Genomic DNA, 22,933 nt, shown 5'->3' with positions numbered 1-22,933 from the left:
AGTAAAGAGAAGAGAAGGATTGAAACGGGATGAAGGTGGGATGGGAGTTCAACTTGTTCCTTGTAAGGTTATGAAAAAGGTAGAGTACTGTCTGTTCTGGGAGTGAAGGCAGCTCCCCCTAAAATAGGACTGTTTAGACTTCAATGGTGACTATTAGATCCTACTGAATGGGACAATGACGTGAATGTAATCCTCTAAAGATGGATGGTGGAAATAGTGCAGGGCTATGGTCCAGAGATAGTCTGGATGTCAGTTTTCTGTCTGAGTTATGTCTGTGTATGCACCATTCCCCCCTCCCCCCCCACCTCCTCTTCTTGTTAACACAAATACATATGGAACCGTTATTTAGTCAAGGATTCCAAAAATTGGTGAACAGAACAGCGTTCCAGCCCCAAACTCCGTCTAGGAAAACGGGACACACCCTTGTACAAGAGACTGGAGCACGGGCCAACCCAGACCACACCTCACTAAAGCACCCCTGAACCGGGGGAGACCGGAGGCGAGCGATGGGTGCCAATAAACGCAGAATAACGTGCCACACACACACACACACACACACACACAGGAGAAGGTGAGATGGAAATAGCACAGCTAGTCTTCCACTGTAAACGGCGTCCACGTATTTTCCCCCCCCAGTCTTTTTTTCAAAACAGAAAAGGGTGTGACACGCTCATTATCAAAGTAAAAACAACGATTCCGTCCAGAAATAGCTGACATTTACAGTCTGCGGATAAAGTGGGTTAAAATAGTAATGAAAAGGAAACTTTGCATGAAATTGACTTTGAGTCGGTCATTAGTGTTGAGGCTTGTGTAAATAACAATTAGGGCCGAGAGGGCTGACACACCAGCATAACACACACACACATAACGTAGAGCCTTCCTAACACGAACACAGCCCCCAGAAAACCACACATGGCAAACATCCTGGAACGAGGGAAGAAAAAGGGAAAAGAGAACGTCTGGCAACTACAGTACAGCAAGAAGGAGTACTCAACTTTTTTTTGGGGGGGGGGGGGGGGGGGGGGGGTCAATGTCAGACACAAAAGTTCAGACGAAAGTAAAATAGAGGGACAGTAGGAACTGCAGGTAAAATACCAGGAACCTGACTCAGAACCAAAACACATCTCAACCCCACCCTGAGGGATTGACTGTTCCACAACAGTTACAACATACACGTGTGTACACGTCATATGTTTACATACACACATTTGTCAGACAGATCCCCCCCCCCCACATGTTCAATAACAACGCTCCCAGCAGACGATGTGTGTGTGCGTGCATGTGTCCATCTCTGCGTGTGCGTTTATACTATAGCTGGTCTCTGGCAGAGACAAAGTGGCCAGGGGAGTCGGCAGGGAGATTGCCGTGCAATTTCCTCTGGTTGATCCTTGGATGAGAGGAAGAGACTGTTATTGCACTGAACAAATGTCCTAGTCTTATAAAGCAAGAAACCATAAATGTGTGTGTGTGTGTGTGTGTGTGTATGTGTGTTGGGTGTCGAGACAGAATGTCCACCTATCATCTCTTATAGTGCAACCTCTCCTCTGTCTCTATCATTTTCCAGCATTTCCTTTTCTCAATGTTGTTCTGGCTCTCACTCACTCTTTAGTGTCACAGTTGAATAATGTGGTTTCGGGGCACAAGTTGTTGGGGTCTCCCTGACCTCTCTGTTGGGTGAGGTGTCCACGCAAACACACTTGGGTGACAGGTTCAACACTAATCAAAAAGGAGGTTCTGTGCTATAATGAAACTAATGGACCTAGGCTGAATACCAGTAACCTGTAATGTACCAGAAAAGAGTGTGTGATCATCACTCAAGTCTCAGTATGACTGTGTGAGTCCAAACTCCCAACCCACCTCAGACTGCAAGCAGGGGGGGGGGGGGGGGGGTGACTCACACCCAACGTCCACCCACCCAGCATGGCGACAGGAAGTGTTTTCACTCGCTGTTTCCGCGCCGGTTGCCGGGTGATTTGTTGAGGCACTTCCATGATGGAGATTTTCCCCGTAGTTTAAACAAAATATCCATGGTGCTTTGATGAGGCTGGAAAGAACAGCACTTGGGAAATTAAAGCGGGAGTCAAATATGCTTTGATACTCTTTGATTTCTGTGCTGGAGCAGTGTACGGCTGGCAACCAGTCAGCTTGAAGCAAGTCAAGTAACATGGCTGCAATGCAATTCAAGGAATTGAATGGCAGTCCAGACTCTGTATGGTGCAATAGTGTTTATTAGCTTTAGGCTGCAACACCCACACTGTGGTATTCAAACGTTTTCAGCAGGGATCCCATTTTTTCTGAACTCTTTCTCTCCAACCCATCCCAATCTAATGGCAGAACCCAAGAAGTTTTTTTTTTTTTTTTTTTTATCTGTCAATTAAAAATATTACATCAACAAATAAACATTCAATTCATTGCATTTTCATCTCTTATCAAAATGAACAGAAACCAATAAATCCATTTAATCTTTCTCAAAAATGTTTGTATATCATCCCATTCAATACTTAATTATTATTCATTTGATTTTTTACTGTGGGGTCGCGACCCCTACTTTGAGTACCACTTCTGTAACACAATGAGAGAGCGAATCATATTTGAGTGTATGAGAGAACTATAACACACAGTACTGAGGGGATGGCCCTTTGGCCAGCTGCTACACACATTAACATACACACGATTGCATGTGTAATAGTTATTTCCCAGTAAAGAGAGAGGGAGAGGTAAAAGGAGGAAGACACAGAGTTAGGGACTTAGGAAATTGCAGAGCGGTGCAAAATTCTGTACCCACTCTTCAAGCTGAATAGATTAAAAGAGAAACGTGTAGCTCGCGTCGTCAATAAACTGTATATTGATAACCAATTGTTCCGAGACACCAAGACTACTCCATTCCTATTGTAAATATTACAAAGTTCCCATAGAGGAGTGGAATAATGGAACAAACAATAATATCCATGGTAGGGATATGAATAATAATAGGGAAACAAAAACAACAACAACTGATAAAGGAATAAACTACAAATACACTATTCAAGATAGGGAATGTTGTAAAATAATTAGTATTCAACTTTCTATTTGTAGTTTTATAGAAATAGATAAGACAACATTAGAAGAAAGGATTATTATTGAAACAATACATCTTCATATATATAAGGAACTGGAACACCAAAGTACTCAAAAGCCAGAAATGAGGTAGGTATCAACATCGTAGAGATAAAAACACAGCAAACAGAGGACATATTGTAGTGCGGGTGTACATGTGATGGAAGGTGGGATGTGTGTTTTTATGTTTGGAAAAGTGTGCAGTTAAGTAAATGAAAAAAAGGAAAATGGTTGCAAATGCCAGAGCTCATGTGTGTCTGCGAGCAGGAGTTGTGACAAAGAGAGCTTTCAATTTTGTGCCAATATGGGCTTTACATTTACAAATAAATGATAAATATAGTTTAATTATTAATTGTTCTATCATGATGGAACGGTTCCCCAACACTATATCCTAGACACCCAACTGAGCAACCCAAAAACTAAGGAGAAGTCCTTATCTGTTTTATAGGCCGACTGTAAGTAGCCTATATGCAGCCAAGACAGAAAGATAAACACGGTCAGAGACATACTAGAGCAGCACTGCCCCCTCAAGAGTCTGAGCCTGCCTGGCAGGGTTGGTCCAACAAAGCCAAAGCCCCCAGGTGGGTGAGCATAATATACAAGGAATTTCTCAAAGCTGCTAATCAGAACCTTGACGACCTTGTACCTAGCTGGTGGGGATTCCGGTGGGGTGACCCCACCCAGGTAGTGGCAGTGCTGGAAACACTAGCTTCAGTAACCCATGGTGGGGGGGGGGGGGGGGGGGGGGGGTCACACTTGGACAATCTGAGAGGGGGCAAATTATTGTGGCCCTGGAGGCACAAAATAATCAAAAGGCCTGACTGCACAGAGATGCTTGGGAAAAATGCTCACAATGGGTGACCAGCATGTGTGTGTTTCAGGGGAAAGGAGTGTATCTTAGCTCCATCAGTTAGGACTTGACATTGGTTAATCAAATCTCCCCATTCTTGCTAAATGTTGCATGCCTTCTCAAACAGCTACGACTGTATATGCCTTCGCATGTCAAGTCCTTTCTTGAGTTGGTCTCGGGGATGGAACAACTGTTGAACATCTGGGGCTTGTGGTTGGTTGTGGGGGTAAAGGGTAGGGAGTGTATGTATCCCACATCTGATGCTATTGGATAATGATGTTAGGGACAATATAGGATGAATCATAAATATTGCTTGCCAAAAATGTCATATTTGTAATAGAAATCCTGGTTAGAGGTAACAATCCTGGTTAGAGGAAACAAATCTTTGCATGAACTGCCTACATTATTACGCATATTATTCATTCATTGTGGAAATTAAGATATGCAAGGTTTTTAAATATACAGTACCAGTCACATGTTTGGACACACCTACTCATTCATGGGTTTTTATTTATTTGAGCTTTTTTCTACATTGTAGAATGATATTGAAGCAATCAAAACTATGAAATAACACATATGGAATCATGTAGCTACAGGACAATAGGCAAGAAGCTAGGTGAGAAGGCAACAACTGTTGGCGCAATTATTCAAAAATGGAAGAAGTTCAAGATGACGGTCAATCACCCTCGGTCTGGGGCTCCATGCAAGATCTCACCTCGTGGGGCATCAATGATCATGAGGAAGGTGAGGGATCAGCCCAGAACTACACGGCAGGACCTGGTCAATAACCTGAAGAAAGCTGGGACCACAGTCTCAAAGAAAACCATTAGTAACACACTACGCCGTCATGGATTAAAATCCTGCAGCGCACGCAAGGTCCCCCTGCTCAAGCCAGCGCATGTCCAGGCCCGTCTGAAGTTTGCCAATGACCATCTGGATGATCCAGAGGAGGAATGGGAGAAGGTCATGTGGTCTGATGAGACAAAAATAGAGCTTTTTGGTCTAAACTCGCCGGGTTTGGAGGAAGGAGGAAGAAGCAAGAACACCATCCCAACCGTGAAACATGGAGGTGGAAACATCATTCTTTGGGGATGCTTTTCTGCAAAGGGGACAGGACGACTGCACTGTATTGAGGGGAGGATGAATGGGGCCATGTATCGCGAGATCTTGGCCAACAACCTCCTTCCCTCAGTAAGAGCATTGAAGATGGGTCGTGGCTGAGTCTTCCAGCATGACAACGACCCGAAACACAGGGCCAGGGCAACTAAGGAGTGGCTCCGTAAGAAGCATCTCAAGGTCCTGGAGTGGCCTAGCCAGCCTCCAGACCTGAACCCAATAGAAAATCTTTGGAGGGAGCTGAAAGTCCCTATTGCCCAGCAACAGCCCTGAAACCTGAAGGATCTGGAGAAGGTCTGTATGGAGGAGTGGGCCAAAATCCCTGCTGCAGTGTGTGCAAACCTGGGCAAGAACTAGAGGAAGCGTATGATCTCTGTAATTACAAACAAAGGTTTCTGTACCAAATATTACGTTCTGCTTTTCTGAAGTATCAAATACTTATGTCATGCAATAAAATGCTAATGAATTACTTAAAAATCATACAATGTGATTTCCTGGATTTTTGTTTTAGATTCCGTCTCTCACAGTTGAAGTGTACCTATGATAACATTTACAGATCTCTACATGCTTTGTAAGTAGGAAAACCTGCAAAATCGGCAGTGTATCAAATACTTGTTCTCCCCACTGCAGCCTATCTTGAGAGCCAATGTCTGCCAGTGTTGCGGTCCTGGGGGCTTTGTGGGGTCTGTTTGTGTTTGTAAACAGAGCCCCAGGACCGGCTTGCTTAGGGGATTCTTCGCTAGGTTAATCTCTCTGTAGGTGATGGCTTTGTTATGGAAGGTTTGGGAATCCCTTCCTTTTAGGCGGTTGTAGAATTTAACGTGTCTTTTCTGGATAACAATAATTTTTGTCTTACTGAGATTTACTGTCAGGGCCCAGGTCTTAGATTATGTGCAGCATATCTAGGTCCTCCTTGGTTGGAGACAGAAGCACCAGATCATCAGCAAATAGTAAACATTTGATTTCAGATTCTAGTAGGGTGAGGCCGGGTGCTGCAGACCGTTCTAGTGCCCTCGCCAATATATATGTTGAAGAGGGTGGGGCTCAAGCTGCATCCCTGTTTCACCCCACAGCCCAGTGGAAATAAATGTGTATTTTGCCAAATTGAACTGCACACTTGTTTGTGTACATGGATTTTATAATGTTGTATGTATGTCCCCCCCCCCCCCCCCCCCCCAAACACCGTGTTCCATCAATTTGTATCGCAGACCCTCATTCTAAATTGAGGCAAAAGCTTTTTTTGAAATAATCAAAGCATGAGAAGGTTTGAGGATCACGTATTCACTCTGCACAAGCATGAGGTTGAGCAGAGTGAATACGTGATCTTCGTATGGTAATTTGGTAAAAAGCCAATTTGACATTTGCTCAGTACATTGTTTTCACTGAGGAAATGTATGCATCTGCTGTTAATGATAATGCAGAGGATTTTCCCAAGGTTGCTGTTGATGCATGTCCCATGGTAGTTATTGGGGTCAAATTTGTCTCCACTTTTGTGGATTGGGGGGGGGGGGGGATCAGTCCTTGGTTCCAAATATTGGAGAAGATGCCAGTACTGAGGAACATGTTAAAGAGTTTAAGTATAGCCAATTGGAATGTGTGGTCTGTATATTGTATCAAATAATTTAGGATACCATCCACACCACAGGCCTTTTGGGGTTGGAGGGTTTGTATTTTGTCCTATAGTTCATTCAATGTAATTGGAGAACCCAGTGGGTTCTGGTAGTCTTTAACACTAGAACCACCTTGCCTTTCAGCCCATCAGTACGTTGCCTGACATCTCCTATATGAACACGCAAGGTACAGCAAACATAAGCACCAACGCTTGATAAATAGTGCATCAACTATTATAAAGGATTAAATGCATGAAGAAATATTATTGGAAACATTTTTTTTTTTTATTAAAAAAGATTTGTTTAGATAGAGTCAAGGATATGTTTATCCATTTGATCATCTGTATTTGTAGATTCGATTAGTATTAGAATTATAGCAATTAATAAAAGTCCCGATACAGCTTATTTTGAGAAAGTAGAAACTAAAACAAATGTATTATTAATAATATATATAGCCAGGTGCACAGGTGAAATTATTTGCTGTATTCATTTAAAAAAAGCACCAGTGCATGAACAAAGGATGAATTGCATAAATAAATATACACTACTCAAAAAAATAAAGGGAACACTTAAACAACACAATTTAACTCCAAGTCAATCACACTTCTGTGAAATCAAACTGTCCACTTAGGAAGCAACACTGATTGACAATAAATTTCACATGCTGTTGTGGAAATGGAAGACAACAGGTGGAAATTATAGGCAATTAGCAAGACACCCCCAACAAAGGAGTGGTTCTGCAGGTGGTAACCACAGACCACTTCTCAGTTCCTATGCTTCCTGGCTGATGCTTTGGTCACTTTTGAATGCTGGCGGTGCTTTCACTCTAGTGGTAGCATGAGACGGAGTCTACAACCCACACAAGTGGCTCAGGTAGTGCAACCCAGCAGCAGGACCGCTACCTCCACCTTTGTGCAAGGAGGAGCACTGCCAGAGCCCTGTAAAATGACCTCCAGCAGGCCACAAATGTGCATGTTTCTGCTCAAACGGTCAGAACCGGACTCCATGAGGGTGGTATGAGGGCCCGACGTCCACAGGTGGGGGTTGTGCTTACAGCCCAACACTGTGCAAAACGTTTGGCATTTGCCAGAGAACACCAAGACTGGCAAATTCGCCACTGGCGCCCTTTGCTCTTCACAGATGAAAGCAGGTTCACACTGAGCACGTTACAGACGTGACAGAGTCTGGAGACGCCGTGGAGAACGTTCTGCTGCCTGCAACATCCTCCAGCATCCTTGGCGGTGGGTCAGTCATGGTGTGGGGTGGCATTTCTTTGGGGGGCCGCACAGCCCTCCATGTGCTCGCCAGAGGTAGCCTGACTGCCATTAGGTACCGAGATGAGATCCTCAGACCCCTTGTGAGACCATATGCTGGTGCAGTTGGCCCTGGGTTCCTCCTAATGCAAGACCGCATGTGGCTGGAGTGTGTCAGCAGTTCCTGCAAGAGGAAGGCATTGATGCTATGGACTGGCCCGCCCGTTCCCCAGACCTGAATCTAATTGATCACATCTGGGACATCATGTCTCGCTCCATCCACCAATGGTGCAGGCGTGCACCACAGACTGTCCAGGAGTTGGCGGATGCTTTAGTCCAGGTTTGGGAGGAGATCCCTCAGGAGACCATCCGCCACCTCATCAGGAGCATGCCCAGGCGTTGTAGGGAGGTCATACAGGCACGTGGAGGCCACACACACACACTACTGAGCCTCATTTTGACTTGTTTTAAGGACATTACATCAAAGTTGGATCAGCCTGTAGTGTGGTTTTCCACTTTAATTTTGAGTGTCACTCCAAATCCAGACCTCCATGGGTTGATAAATTTGATTTCCATTGATAATTTGTGTGATTTTGTTGTCAGCACATTCAACTATGTAAAGAAAAAAGTATTTAATAAGAATATTTCATTCATTCAGATCTAGGATGTGTTATTTTAGTGTTCCCTTTATTTTTTGAGCAGTGTATATTAGTGGAAATATATTCATGACAAGATATAGAAATAGTCGTTTGTTGATTGTATCGGACACTGTAGTGTGCCCTTATTGTAAGGACCGACGCTGGAGACGAGAAGCAAGTACGGTGAGTGAACATTTAATGGAAAACGGACATCAAACAAAACAAGAACAGCGTCTGGACGGGGGGGGACAAAACATGGCGACAATAATGCTGACACGGGGAACAAAACTGAGGAACCAACAGATATAGAAGGGGGAAATCAACAACGTGAAGGAGTCCAGGTGAGTCCAATGAGCGCTGATGTGCGTAATGACAGTGACACGTGTGCGTAATGAAGGGCAGCCTGGGCCCTCGAGCGCCAGATAGGGGAAGCGGGAGCAGGCGTGACACTTATGCCTTTATGCATGAATCAAATCCCGTCGTCTCTTTATGCTGTCAGCACACAGCTCCGGGGCTTTGTGTGAGCAAGCCTCACAAACAGAATTGGTTGCACTGCACATCGTTTTCATGGGCCTTGTTTTGTGTGCACCTGCAGCAGGTGTCAGATAATCGCTCTGAAGGGAATGCATGGCATAGTCTCAGAAAATGTCCACCCCATATCCATCAGACTAAAATGACTCCATATCCATGCTCTTTCCGTTGTACGCCCCGCGGACATACAAGAGTGCAATAATCTCTCAGAATTCATCCACAGACATGTCCCACCTACTGTTTCCTTTCCAGTGTGCATGAGCAACAATACAATCTCTGATGTGCTGCAACATCTGCATGTCAAACGTGTCCCTCTTTTCTACACAAACCGTGCCATCCCTCCTGACTCTGTTCTGGCTTTTCTACGGCGAGGCTCAGGCATCGGAGGGGGAGGCAGAGGCTCAAAATCAGATGAAGACTCTTCATCGGCAACATCGATTTCAAGCTCAATATCTGATCCTCCAACTCACCTAAATTCTGCAGCATTTGCAAAGCTGTCAGTGCGTCCATTCGTTTGATTCAGCTTACCCTTGTGAACTACACACTTTGTATGTTGCACTCAGTGTCTGATTTGACTCAGAGGGTAAATTATATACCATATCCAGCCTTTCATAATAATTTTTTTTTGACCGCCCACTATTCATCAAAATCACACCATTGTTCTAAATTCAAATCACCCTCTTTTCAAATCACCCTCTATATCCTTCCTGTTTGGCCCTGTCCGGGGGTGTCCTCGGATGGGGCCACAGTGTCTCCTGACCCCTCCTGTCTTAGCCTCCAGTATTTATGCTGCAGTAGTTTATGTGTCAGGGGGCTGGGGTCAGTTTGTTATATCTGGAGTACTTCTCCTGTCCTATTTGGTGTCCTGTGTGAATTTAAGTGTGCTCTCTCTCTCTCTTTCTTTCTCTCTCTCTCTCGGAGGACCTGAGCCCTAGGACCATGCCTCAGGACTACCTGACATGATGACTCCTTGCTGTCCCCAGTCCACCTGGCCGTGCTGCTGCTCCAGTTTCAACTGTTCTGCCTTATTATTATTGGACTATGCTGGTCATTTATGAACATTTGAACATCTTGGCCATGTTCTGTTATAATCTCCACCCGGCACAGCCAGAAGAGGACTGGGCACCCCACATAGGAAGAAACCTAGAGAGGAACCAGGCTAGGTTTTGGCCTTTCTAGGGAGTTTTTCCTAGCCACCATGCTTCTACACCTGCATTGCTTGCTGTTTGAGGTTTTAGGCTGGGTTTCTGTACAGCACTTTGAGATATCAGCTTATGTACGAAGGGCAATATAAATAAATTTGATTTGATTTTGATTTGATCTTTGCCCTCTTCATCATACAGTTCAGTGAAGTCATATACAACATGATCGGTTTCTGTCTAGTTTATATCACCTATTCATCCATTAATGACAGAATAGCATATTTAACATTTTAAGTTTGTTATACTACTAGTTTTCACTTAGTAGCCAGAGCAATGCTGCCACGTGAGTGGTCATGAGCTGAATGCATGGACAGCATGGATATTCATGGACAAAAGATAAGTACTAGAAACTGCATAATATGGTCAGATTGTCAATTGAATCTTGTCTATAGGCTAACTCTTAATATGTGTGAAATTAGTTTTGGTATAGTTTAGATGTAGTTTCAATTGACGGGCTGTGCAGGCTGACTGGCATCGTTTGTTTCCCGCTCATTAGGTTGGATAGAGTCAAGGACATGTTTTTCATCATTCTAAAGGCCTACTGCAAAACATAGCATGTTTTCGTTTCCCTTACACTACATTTGATTAGTAATAGAATAACAGTTAATAAAAACAGTCCTGTAACAGCTTATTTTTACAAAGTAAATGCAAAAGAGAATGGTATCAAACCGCAAAGCGGGCCTCCCGGGTGGCGCAGTGGTCAGGGCACTGCATCGCAGTGCTAGCTGTGCCACCAGAGACTCTGGGTTCGAGCCCAGGCTCTGTCGCAGCCGGGCGCGACGCACAATTGGCCTAGCGTCGTCCGGGTTAGGGAGGGTTTGGCAGGTAGGGATATCCTTGTCTCATCACGCACTAGCGACTCCTGTGGCGGGCCGGGCGCAGTGCACGCTAACCAGTTCGCTAGGCGTATGGTGTTTCCTCCGACACATTGGTGTGGCTGGCTTCTGGGTTGGATGCGCGCTGTGTTAAGAAGCAGTGCGGCTTGGTTGGGTTGTGTTTCGGAGGACGCATGACTATCGAACTTCGTCTCTCCCAAGCCCGTACGGGAATTGTAGCGATGAGACAAGACCGTAACTACTAACAATTGGATACCATGAAATTCGGGAGAAAAAGGGGTAATTTTTAAAAACATTTTTTTAAATTAACATCAGCGCCAACGCTGATAAATATGCATAACACAAACTCATCATTACACTATTTTTGATCTAAATTAGAGCAACCTCTTCACCCTCATCATTCAGTTAGGCCTTGCTTAAATGTGATTGTGAAGTAAGGTGCACAATTATCCATTTGTCATTCATTCAGTGGGCTGGCATCGTTTGCTTCCCTGGATAGAGTAGAGGATATATTTTGCATCATTCTAAAGGCCTACATGTAGCATGTTCTTGTTTCCCTTAAAATACATTAAAATCACATGTTATTTGTCACATCAAATACAACAGCCCTAACCAAATGCTATAAAATAATATTTCTTTTTAAATAATAAAAGTAACAAATAATTAAAGGAGCAGCAGTAAAATAACTATAGCGAGGCCATATACAGGGAAATAGACATTTGATTAGTAATAGAGGTATAGTACATAAAAGTCCCAAATCAGCTTATTTTTATAAAGTAAAATGTAAAAGAGATTGGTATCAACCCCCGGAGTACAAAGTCAAATTATTTGCTGCTGATAAATAGGCATAACAAACTCATCATTAAACCATTGTCTTTGCCAATTAAATCAACCTCTTCACCCTCATCGTTCAGCTAGGCCTAATTTAAATTCAACTGTGAAGTAGGGTGCACAATTATTGCTCATTCATTCATTTATCATTCATTCAGTGACTAGAGAGAGAGACGCATTAGTGCCTGGCTGGGTACCAACGTCCTACAGCACATTGTCTTGGCGGGTTAAGATAGGAATAGGTATGAAAAAATAAAACTAGTAAAGGCTCTAAATACTTTTGTTTGTGATTTCAAAATTCGGACAAATGAGCAGTGTAAAATACAAACATTTAGGAAAAGTCAGGGAAGGAGCATGATACAGCAAACATCAGTGGCTGTTGGCCTATGGCAGATCTAGTGTTAATAGCTGATTCTGAGATTTGTAATTGATCATGTATGTTTTTGCTCTTTGTTATAGAGCCAAAAAGATTGGAGAAGTGGTTTATCTATGCATCTCCATTTTGGATATAGAACTCTTCGTGTTGTTCGTTTAGTGTTTTCCAATTTTCCCAGAAGTGGTTAGATTCTATGGATTCTTCAATTACACTGAACTGATTTCTGGCGTGCTGTTCCTTTTCAGTAGGATATATCTGTATTGTTTTAGTGATTCACCATAGTGCAGACTCAGGATTTCTGGGTCTCTATGTTTTTGGTTGGATAGGTTTCTCAATTTCTTTCTTAGGTTTTTGCATTCCACATCAAACCAGTGGTCTTTGTTTCTCTTCCCCATCTCTCTACCCCTCCTCTCTCTCTAACCAGCTCTGTATTTAAATGTTACTATAGCTTTGGTCAATTCAACAACAACAACCCTATACAGTACCAGGACAGATGCGCTAATAGAAGAAGTCCAGTCCGGAACCGCAACACAAACTACAGCCTCACCCAAAACACACAGCGTCCACCCATTTACATTTCCTCTACTAGGATATGAGAAGGACCCCCTCTCAGCCCAGAGAGACATGTTGTTATTGCCTGATTACAGATAACAGACGTCTTTATTAAAAAGCCCAGAGGGTGATACCGCTGCACATCAAATAGGGTACAGGATCCCTGGGAGAGGCTAAAACAACCTCCAAACACACACACACACACACACACCCTTGCTGAGCCACAGCATAAGCAGCCCATCAACAGGCCAAGTCATTCCAGGGCTGAGGAATGAGACGAGAGGGATGATGAGCGCTGAAAGAATATGACAGACAGCCTCATGTTCATGTTGACAATGTGGTGTGTGTGTCTTCCAGGAAAGGGGATTGGAGGAATGTGATGGTTCCGTTCCCTGTCTGGTGTTGACAGTTGTAGCTGAGGGCTACGGTCAGGAAGACCGCAATTGCAGCATTTTGGGGGTTCTGATTGAATAAGTCATTCACAGGGAAACAAATTCAGAGAATTCACTGCGTTGTGAATGTGATGCGTGTTAGTGTTGTCACGATACCAGAAGTTTGACACAATACCAGATTTAGTATCACGATACTCGATACCCCCACAATACTCAAAACAGTGACAAAAAAAGGCGTATTAGCCAAAGACACAGAATGGCACTTGATTCAGACAGATAAACTCAGCAACTTCTGTTCAATCATTGGGCATCTTTTGAGTTCAATATCATTACATTCCAGAATTGTCATAAGAAAAAAAAAACATCTGAGACAGCCACGTCCGCATTAATTCATAAATTATACAATTCAATTAGACTTTGTTTTTACCAATCTAACTAGATAAAACATAACGGTAATAATGTATTTGAATGGTAACTCTATTGACAAACTGGGTAAATACCAAAGCTTAGTTCTATTCACAATACAGGTGAATGCATATTCAATAGGAATCTATGCATGCTTGAGTTATTGAGCTTGCACTGAGTTACTCACGGTTTTCACAGGACTACAGATGACAAACAATCTGTTTCGGGTTCCACTTGGGAATTATATTATTGTACTGATCAACAACATTTGCATAGAAGTAGAGATCTCTTCTTTTATAAAAGTGTACACGGTCTCTAAGACCCACTAATGACATCATTCACAAGTCACATTCCCACACAGTCAGTTGAGAGGAGAGATACCTGACGCAGACAAACGGGGAAGTGTGTCTTTAGACGTGAGGGAGAGTTGATTAAGTGGATTAGCTAGGCAAGAGGCATGAGTGGTGCACTCCATGCAATATAGGCACGTCGCCTGTGCTGATAGACAGACTTGATCCTCTCGGTCAGTACACAACGTGAGACACGTTGGACAGAAAGTAACAACCGTTTTTAGTACCGTTCATGTTCTAGTATCGAAAAACTAAAAAGTATAGAGGTTTCGGGATACCATGAAACACTAGTGTGTGTATTAGAGGTCGACCGATTGATCGGAATGGCCGATTAATTAGGGCCAATTTCATGTTTTCGTAACAATCGGAAATCGGTATTTTTGGGCGCCGATCTCAGATTATTCAAAAAAAAATATATATATATATATATATATATTTTTATACCTTTTATTTAACTAGGCAAGTCAGTTAAGAACACATTCTTATTTTCAATGACTGCCTAGGAACTGTGGGTTAACTGCAGGATGACAGATTTTCACCATGTCAGCTCAGGGGTTCCACTTTGCAACCGCACAGTTAACTAGTCCAACGCTTTAACCATTGCACTCCACGAGTAGCCTGCCTGTTACGCGAATGCAGTAGAAGCCAAGGTAAATTGCTAGCTAGCATTAAACTTATTTCTCTTGCGTTCATTGCACGAAGAGTCAGGGTATATGCAACAGTTTGGGCTGCCTGGCTCACGGCATAGGAATTCGTCCTAATTTTACGTAATTATGACATACATTGAAGGTTGTGCAATGTAACAAGAATATTTAGACTTAGGGATGCCACCCGTTCGATAAAATACCTAACGGTTCCGTATTTCAGTGAAATAATAAACGTTTTGTTTTCGAAATTATAGTTTCCGGATTCGATCATATTAATGACCAAAGGCTCGTATTTGTGTTTTATTATGTTATAATTAAGTCTGATTTGATAGAGCAGTCTGACTGAGCAGCAGCAGGCCCATAATAATTCATTCAAACAGCACTTTCGTGCGTTTTGCCAGCAGCTCTTCGCAAGCACAGCGCTGTTTTTGACTTCAAGCCTAATGGCTGGTGTAACCAATGTGAAATGGCTATCTAGTTAGCTGGGTGTGCGCTAATACTGTTTCAAACGTCACTCGCTTTTAGATTTGGAGTAGTTATTCCCTTTGCGCTGCAAGGGCCGCGGCTTTTGTGGAGCGATGGGTAACGATGCTTCGAGTGTGGCTGTTGTCGATGTGTTGCTGGTTCGAGCCCAGGTAGGGGCGAAGAGAGGGATGGAAGCTATACTGTTACACTGGCAATACTATAGTGCCTATAGGAACATCCAATAGTCAAAGGTATATGAAATACAAATGGTATAGAGAGAAATAGTTCTATAAATACTATATTAACTACAATCTAAAACCTCTTACCTTGGAATATAGAAGTCTCATGTAAAAAGGAACCACCAACTTCCATATGTTCTGAGCAAGGAACTTAAACGTCAGCTTTTTTACATGGCACACATTTTTACATGGCACATATTACTTTCTTCTCCAACACTTTGTTTTTGCATTATTTAAACCAAATTGAACATGTTTCATTATTATTATTTATTTGAGGCTAAATTGATTTTATTTATGTTTTATATTAAAGTAAAAATAAGTGTTAATTCAGTATTGTTGTAATTGTCATTATTACAAATAAAAAAGTATTTTATTTATTTATATATATATATATTTTTTAAATGGGCCGATTAATCGGTATCGGCTTTTTTGGTCCTCCAATAATCGGTATCGGCGTTGAAAAATCATAATCGGTCGACCTCTTGTGTGTATGCGCGCTTGTGAGTGTGTGAGCATGCACGTGTATGTGGAAGATGTGCCACTGCCATGTCGATGTCTATGCAAGTCTGCACAGATCGAACAGGACGCAGTCAGATGTGTCTGCAGGCAGGTGTATGTGGAAGATGTGCCACTGCCATGCCGATGTCTATGCAGGTCTGCACAGATCGAACAGGACGCAGGCAGATGTGTCTGCAGGCAGGTGCCGTGTGTGAAAATATTTACCCTAATAACTTCCCTAGTGAAAGATTGACGGGACTTCACTTCACCGCTTACAAGCCCAAACTATATGCACAGATGAAGCTGTTTATAATGTGTGTGTGTGTGTGTAGTAATCCAATAACCCGTGTGTGAATGCCAACGAAAGGAACAGCTGTGTTATGAGGGACCCCTTGAAAATGTGACGACATGACATTCGGCCTAAATCTAAATAACAGTTCTCTCCCCTAACCTGGTATAGTGTAGATACGTCTCCCTTTAATTAAACCTAGTCTCACCCTCAATGGAACACACCAACAAAGTCTGTGAACAAGTCCATTTTGATGACCAAAACACCACATTATTTGGTTATGTTACAGATGTTCACACCACATCCAACATCGATCCCACGCCGTAAAACAGCCCAAACTGTTTGATCCTACCGTGCTAACTTCCCTAGCGTCTGGGAGCCATTAGCAGAATCCAATAGCCTTTTACAGGAGCAAAGTGACACTCTGAGGCGAACATCATTTCTCTCTCAAACTATATCCTTCCCTCTACTTTATAGATCTACTTTGGGTCCGACCCAAACCGCACTACTTTCCCCGGCAACCTCCATCTCATAAATGTGGCAAGGGCGCTAACTACCTCCCCTCTTTCATCTTCTATCTCTCCTTTCTCGTCCCTCGCTTCAAATTGCTACCATGTGGGGAGGCTTGGTGGTCAGGGTGACCAGACGACTGTGCGGGGAGTATAGACACACACAGTCTGATTAACTGGAATCCTTCCCTCTCCTCCCTGGAAGGCTGGAGAGGCAGAGAGAGGGAGGGAGAGAAAGAGGCTAATAACCATTATTTTACAGAGACCCTAATTAGAGAGGTAGAGAGGGTGAGGGATTTTGAGAGAGAGAGAGAGAGAGAAAGAAACTTCATTGGGGAGAAGCCATATACCACAAGTGAGGGTTAGGTCAGATGGAAAGAAAGTAGGAATGAGAGATTTTATGGAGAGACAAGACTGAGAACAAGTGAATTCTATATACGGTGTTTAACTGTTAAATATTATAGAGTGAATGTGAAAGACAGATAGAGAGGGGAGGAGTTCGACAAACAAACAATGGGAGGCAGGGAAGGGCTCAGGCTCTTCTGTGCTCACCCCTTTGCCCTCTGTGTTGAGTAGTTCAGAGCTGAGACACACACACACACTCTGCTCTTTGTGAGGAGTCAATGCACAAATGACTGAAGGAGCCTGCAGCAAAACTCACCTCATGCCCTCTCAGACACTGACTCACAGCACTGGGGGGGGGGGGGGGGGGTTATCTCAAATACCTGGGGTGGGCAGACAGACAGACATAGAAAAAAAAAATGTAATAAATAAATAAATAAAAAATACAGTAGTACTCACAGATAATAGAGAAAGTCAATCTTCTCCACTCCGTCTCTAATGATTTTCTACCTGGCCTTGAGTCTCCATCTGGATTCATGACATATTAATGGAAGGTGCTGAGGAGTATTTTTCGCCGTTCAAACAGGAGTAGTAAAGGCCTAGTTCACACATTTTTTTTCCGTTAAATTTAAATTCATCAGAGGGTGCTGCAACACCCTCAGCAACCTTACTTACCAGGGCTATGGCTTTGAGGTTCTAGTTCAGTCATGTTTTTTGTTGCCCTGAAGGGAATGGAGAAGAGGGAAAGGATAGAGCCTGTGCGTGTGCGTGTGGGGGGGGGGGGATTCCTAGGGGTGAGGAGAGAGCTAATGTTGTGATAACATCATTCAGAGGACATTATTCAGAGGACAAACATCCAGAACGCTTGCCATATCCAAAACACAGCCGCCAGGACTGGAGAGAGGCTTCCAGAAACCCAGAGCAAGCTATACGTTACTGTAATATAACAGGGACATTATATTGGAGATGTTCAAAACATATTGTTTTGACATGCATACGTTGTGTTCATGTCTAACCAAGAAGAATCCAACTCAACACAAACATCTTAAATGGATATCACAAAGATGATTCACAGAAAAACTGACAACTGTTGCTGAAAAGGGAATGAAGAGACTTTCGGCATTGGAAAAACGAGTCATCAAAATGACCCCAACGCTAGTATGATGACCTTGTGTCAGGCAGCGCAAACTATCAAAACACATTCACTTCAGCTCCAGATGCCAGCCTTGTCAGAACACGGACTGAACGTCGTCCCTCGTATCCCTACTTGAAGCAGAGCAATCATGCGTACTCTACTCTCCCCACGGTACTCATAACACAAGCACCGACAGGTACCGAGCGTCAGACAGGGGTGCACTCTCGCAAATCACATTTTACCTCAGATTTTCCCCGTGACATGCCAAGGGTTTCAGCTAGATGGCTCCAGCCACTGGAAGTGATCTTTAAGTCAGAATTATTATTGGAGCAATGATTCATAACATGAATCAAATCTAGATGTCAGTTTGAATGACTGTAGCGAGATGTGGGGAGAGTAATGGAGGTGGAACTATGCCCAGGTATACTTAGAGGCATTATCAGGGAGACAGGGAGAAGGGTAGGCTAATCCTTACATAACAAAGGACAATGTTAGAAATTGATACATTACTTTAGTCACTGCTAGGCTATGCAGGAGGAAAATGAGGCTGGGTAACTATCACATGCACGCACACACGCACACATATGCGGTATGTGCATACATGCACGCACGCACACACACACAATATGCTTCCTTCATCATTCTGTCTTCTTACAGACCATTGGGGGCAGGATGTTTTCCTCAAGGCAAACACCTGGACTAAAGACAGCGGAGCTCAACAGACTCTCTGAGGAATGAGAGCGAGCGAGGGAGAAAAGGAAAGCTACGAATCCTCCCATAGTGCACTCCACCTTCACACTTAGCCCTACTGTAATGCGTCTGGCCCTGACACACACTACAGAACGCCACCCTGAGGCACAGCAGACTCACTGTACCCACCAGAGAGACAGCACAGACAGAGGGAGTCTAGGAACACTGTCCTCGGGCAAAGTATGGTACACTCATAACCACTAGAGAGAGATTTTAAAATCCCCTTTACTAGGTCGAAACCCTACAGTACATGAATAGTGATGATTCAGAAATCATGCACCGGCCTGTAAGGAAAACAGAAGTTTGAGAGCGAGAGAGAGAAAGAAGAGGAGACAGAAAGATAGGCATGGAGAATAGAAGTAGATTCAGAGAAAGTTGGAAGGTAAGAGAAGCGAACAGATCTATTTTACACAATGAGAAAACACACAGAGAAGCAGTGATGGAGAAAGACAGAAAGAGAGAGATGCAATGGCACAGTTCCAATCCGAGCTAACCTTACTCTTCCCTGCATGACGAGGAACTGAGAAGGAGCCCCACTGCGAACGTTGAATCAACACTGAATCAATGCTGTCGTAGTATTACCCTTTCTGTTATCACTAAATCAGTGGGGATAGGGTGGGTTGGTGATGGTAGGGATAATACTCAAGACATGGATTAATGGCAGGGGAACCGTATCTCAGCCCTCGCAGCTGTGTTGCACTGCGCACCCCACGCTAACTCGCTACCTCACACCCAGGGGCACAGATGTCCAATAGTGACGTCAGCAGCAACGCCCACAGCACCGACATGGTTGGCTTAAATGGAACCAACTGCCAGAAATCTCAGTCGGTTCCTGTAATATGTAGGATGAGAATTTGCTGCCCGCACTACAGACGGCTATATCGGCCCGCTAATACAGGACTAGTAAAGGCCCAGAGCACTACTGTTATGAGATTCTTTTTTTATAGATCACTTTTCTTTTTGATTTTTAGGGTGTGCTGCAGCACCCCTAATTCCCGCTGCTATGGATTCAACTCAAAACCATACCACCCATACTCCACCCACACCTGCCCGGACACATCTTTTTTTACGGGAAATGACCCACTGAGGACCCTGCTACTCAAAAGCTGCTACTTCTTGTGTATCAATCAGGACATGGGACGAGAAAGTTGTCACAGTGTGTGTGCTCCACGGCCACTGTCGCCCTCTCCCAGGTTGTGCAAGGTAGTGTGTGTCCCAAATGACACCCTATTCCCTATGTAGTGCACTACTTTTGACCAGAGCACTACAAAGTGAATAGGATGCCATTTGAGACGCAATAAAATTTTAAAAAAGAGAGTTGGTCCAATACTGTGGCCAAAGAGCTTGCAGGATGTATACAGTAGGTCTGCCTTCCATTGTCCATTGTTACAGGGACTGCCTGCCTGGACTGACTGGGGTGGATTGGCTTTGGCTTCCATAAAGAGCTGGGGAAATACCGAGCCTCAGGCACACACAATTAGGGTTAAAAATACAACAAAGGCAGTAGAAGTAAAGGTTCCAGGGATTATTTCCCCACCAAATTCCTTGTAAACAAACGGGACTGGGGGATACAGGTCAGCTAAAGTAGAGATGGAGACTATAGACAGGCTCAATGACCAACTAAAATACAAAACGCTGTTAAAACACATTTCAATCCAATATTTAAGAAAATGGCCCAGGTCATTGGTAAGTGTCATTTCCAGTTATTGCTTATCCCTTCAAAACGGTGCCCCGTCCTAAACATGTAGTCTGATTAATCCAAACCCAGCAGATTTTCCCATCCTGTGCCCCATTATATTTGATTCATTGGATTTGTTCTAAATACCCCCCCCCCCCTCCTGGCCAGTCAGTCTCAGCAGCCAGGGTGCGACCAGCTGATCCCTACCATGCTGCATCACAATAGTCTTACTCTTAAGCATTTCCTTTCCTTGTTCCATGCCCTTCATCTTTACCCATCTGAAACTACAGGCTATATGGTTATAGTGATTGAGGGGGTACGGCAGGATTGGAGCTTGAACCAGCTACTCTGTGGTTTCTGGGTAAATTCACCATCTGTGCCATTAAAGCCTAAGCTTTTTGGCATAAACAGTAGGCTTTACACATACTGGGAGGCTACATGAAATGGTGCTTTTGGCCATAATTTGCTTCCACCTGTTCAATTTTTGGCCTCAGTTCACATGGAGGAAATAATACAACGATAGGAGAGAATACAATGACAGGAAGCAAATGCGGGTCCTTTGATACACCTACACAGTGTCCCAGCCAATGAGGTATGGTCACGGGCACCATACCGTGAGAGTTCATTAGTCTTTCAATTAATCACGCTGCAACCTGCTCACCCCGGCAGGACCCCCTGTTGGTCTACACCTCGTGTTCCTTTGTGTTGTGCCTCTCCATCCCTCATAGCAACCTTGTTCAAGTTGTTGTAGCAAGAATACTTTGACCATTTATATTGAAATGGTCAACTGGAGTTGAGACAGACGAGGCAAATCATTTTATTCTCACGAGAAAAAAAAAACTGGCAGAGAAACAATTTATACGGAAGTATTATGCCCAAACAAGGGAGGGGAGGAAACAAACAAACTGATATCGTTTACATAATACATTGGAAAATTCTACAGCAAAACGCCTTATATTTCCCCAAACACAAACGACACACACCCTTCGAGGTGATAGCAAGCTATGCTACTGTAGAAACATGGTTACGAGCGCGTGGTTTTGTTAGACTACAATTATCTCAACGATCACCGACAGAATAACAATGAATGAAAGTAGATGTGAAGGCGTAAAACAAAAACGCTGACCTTTTCCGTTTCTGTCCATGTCGCCTAGATACTTCCAGGGTGCGCACTTATCCTGTATAATAGTAAGCAGGCTGTGGACTCTCGTGCGTCTCCCTTCCCTAGCTCCTTGCTTCCTTTCCCTTGGTGATGGGTCATTGGCGAACGAACGGATCGTTTTGGTGAATGTTGGAACCGAATTGCATCGGTGAAAGAGGCGTTCATTTTGGCTGCCTGATTTGCACACTACTGCTTTTTTGAGCTCAAAACACAATGTTGTTGTTTTTTGCAGTTAAGTTACAAAATAATGATCCAAAGAGAGTGAATCCTCACTGCAGAAACAATACATAGTGTGGAGAGGAGAGCGCGTCAATCTGGTCCATGCTGATTTATTTATTTTTGCTGGCCATTTAATAATTATTAAATGGCCAGGTAAAACTGTATTTGAACGCGCATTTCACGATCTGACATAATGGTAGCCTAGCTTTTGTGTTATACATTGGAGATTGGCTTTTTTTTTCATGGTTCTAGGTTGTTTTTTAAGCATTTTGAACGAAGAGCCGTTTGGGAGCCAAATGAGCCGGCTCTTTTACGTGAACGGAGCCAAATGAGCCGGTTCACCGAAAAAAAACAAGAAATGCCCATCAGTACATTCCGTGGGTGATGGGACAGAAGCATATTCCAGCTGTCAAGAAGACAGACGAGATGGACACAGTAGTAGCCAATCGCAGCCGTAGCTTACAAGGGCTTTCCCAATCACAGATAAGGGGTGGGGGTCTTTGCCTTTTAAATAGTCAGTCTAGTGGATTTGAGGCAGCTGATAGAATAACTATTTATCAACATACAGGCCTATCAAGATAATAAATAGACTAACACAGAATGGCAGTTTGCTCATCTCTGTAGTCTCCGTTTTACTATACATACAGGCTATGCGAAACCATGATGAATCAAATGACAACAATGATTCACAGAATGATTCACTTCCTTTCATCAGCACCTGTTTCAACATAATAAATTCACAGTGTGGGAAAATGATTCAGCAGCAAGACTGCACCCAGAAATCTTCTTTCCTTTGTCCCAGAGCAACAAATTAGACAATGTTGCATATTTGTTCACTGGGTTTAAACCGGATGTCCTGTTCTGATTTAATTTAGAGACAGACTAAATCACATACGTCAAACCGATTCCACGGAGGGCCAAGTGTCTGAGGGTTTTCGCTCCTCCCTTGTACTTGATTGATG

At 43.5% G+C, this 22,933-nt stretch overlaps 1 protein-coding gene across 1 annotated transcript in view; it reads right to left on the bottom strand.

The window, feature by feature from the left end:
* Nucleotides 1-21,885, bottom strand: part of LOC109906612 (actin filament-associated protein 1-like) — a 112,853-nt gene extending 90,968 nt beyond the window's left edge. Inside the window, exon 1 of the mRNA XM_031792215.1 lies at nt 21,717-21,885. Coding sequence (XP_031648075.1) covers nt 21,717-21,735 — 19 coding nt within the window. The 5' untranslated portion in view covers nt 21,736-21,885. The remainder of the gene's footprint in view (nt 1-21,716) is intronic.
* Between the last annotated feature and the right edge of the window lie 1,048 nt (nt 21,886-22,933).

The sequence above is a fragment of the Oncorhynchus kisutch genome, linkage group LG16, assembly GCF_002021735.2.
Source record: "Oncorhynchus kisutch isolate 150728-3 linkage group LG16, Okis_V2, whole genome shotgun sequence".
Lineage (NCBI taxonomy): Eukaryota > Metazoa > Chordata > Actinopteri > Salmoniformes > Salmonidae > Oncorhynchus > Oncorhynchus kisutch.
The sequence above is the reverse complement of the archived record's forward strand: the minus strand, read 5'-3'. Positions and strand labels throughout refer to the sequence as shown.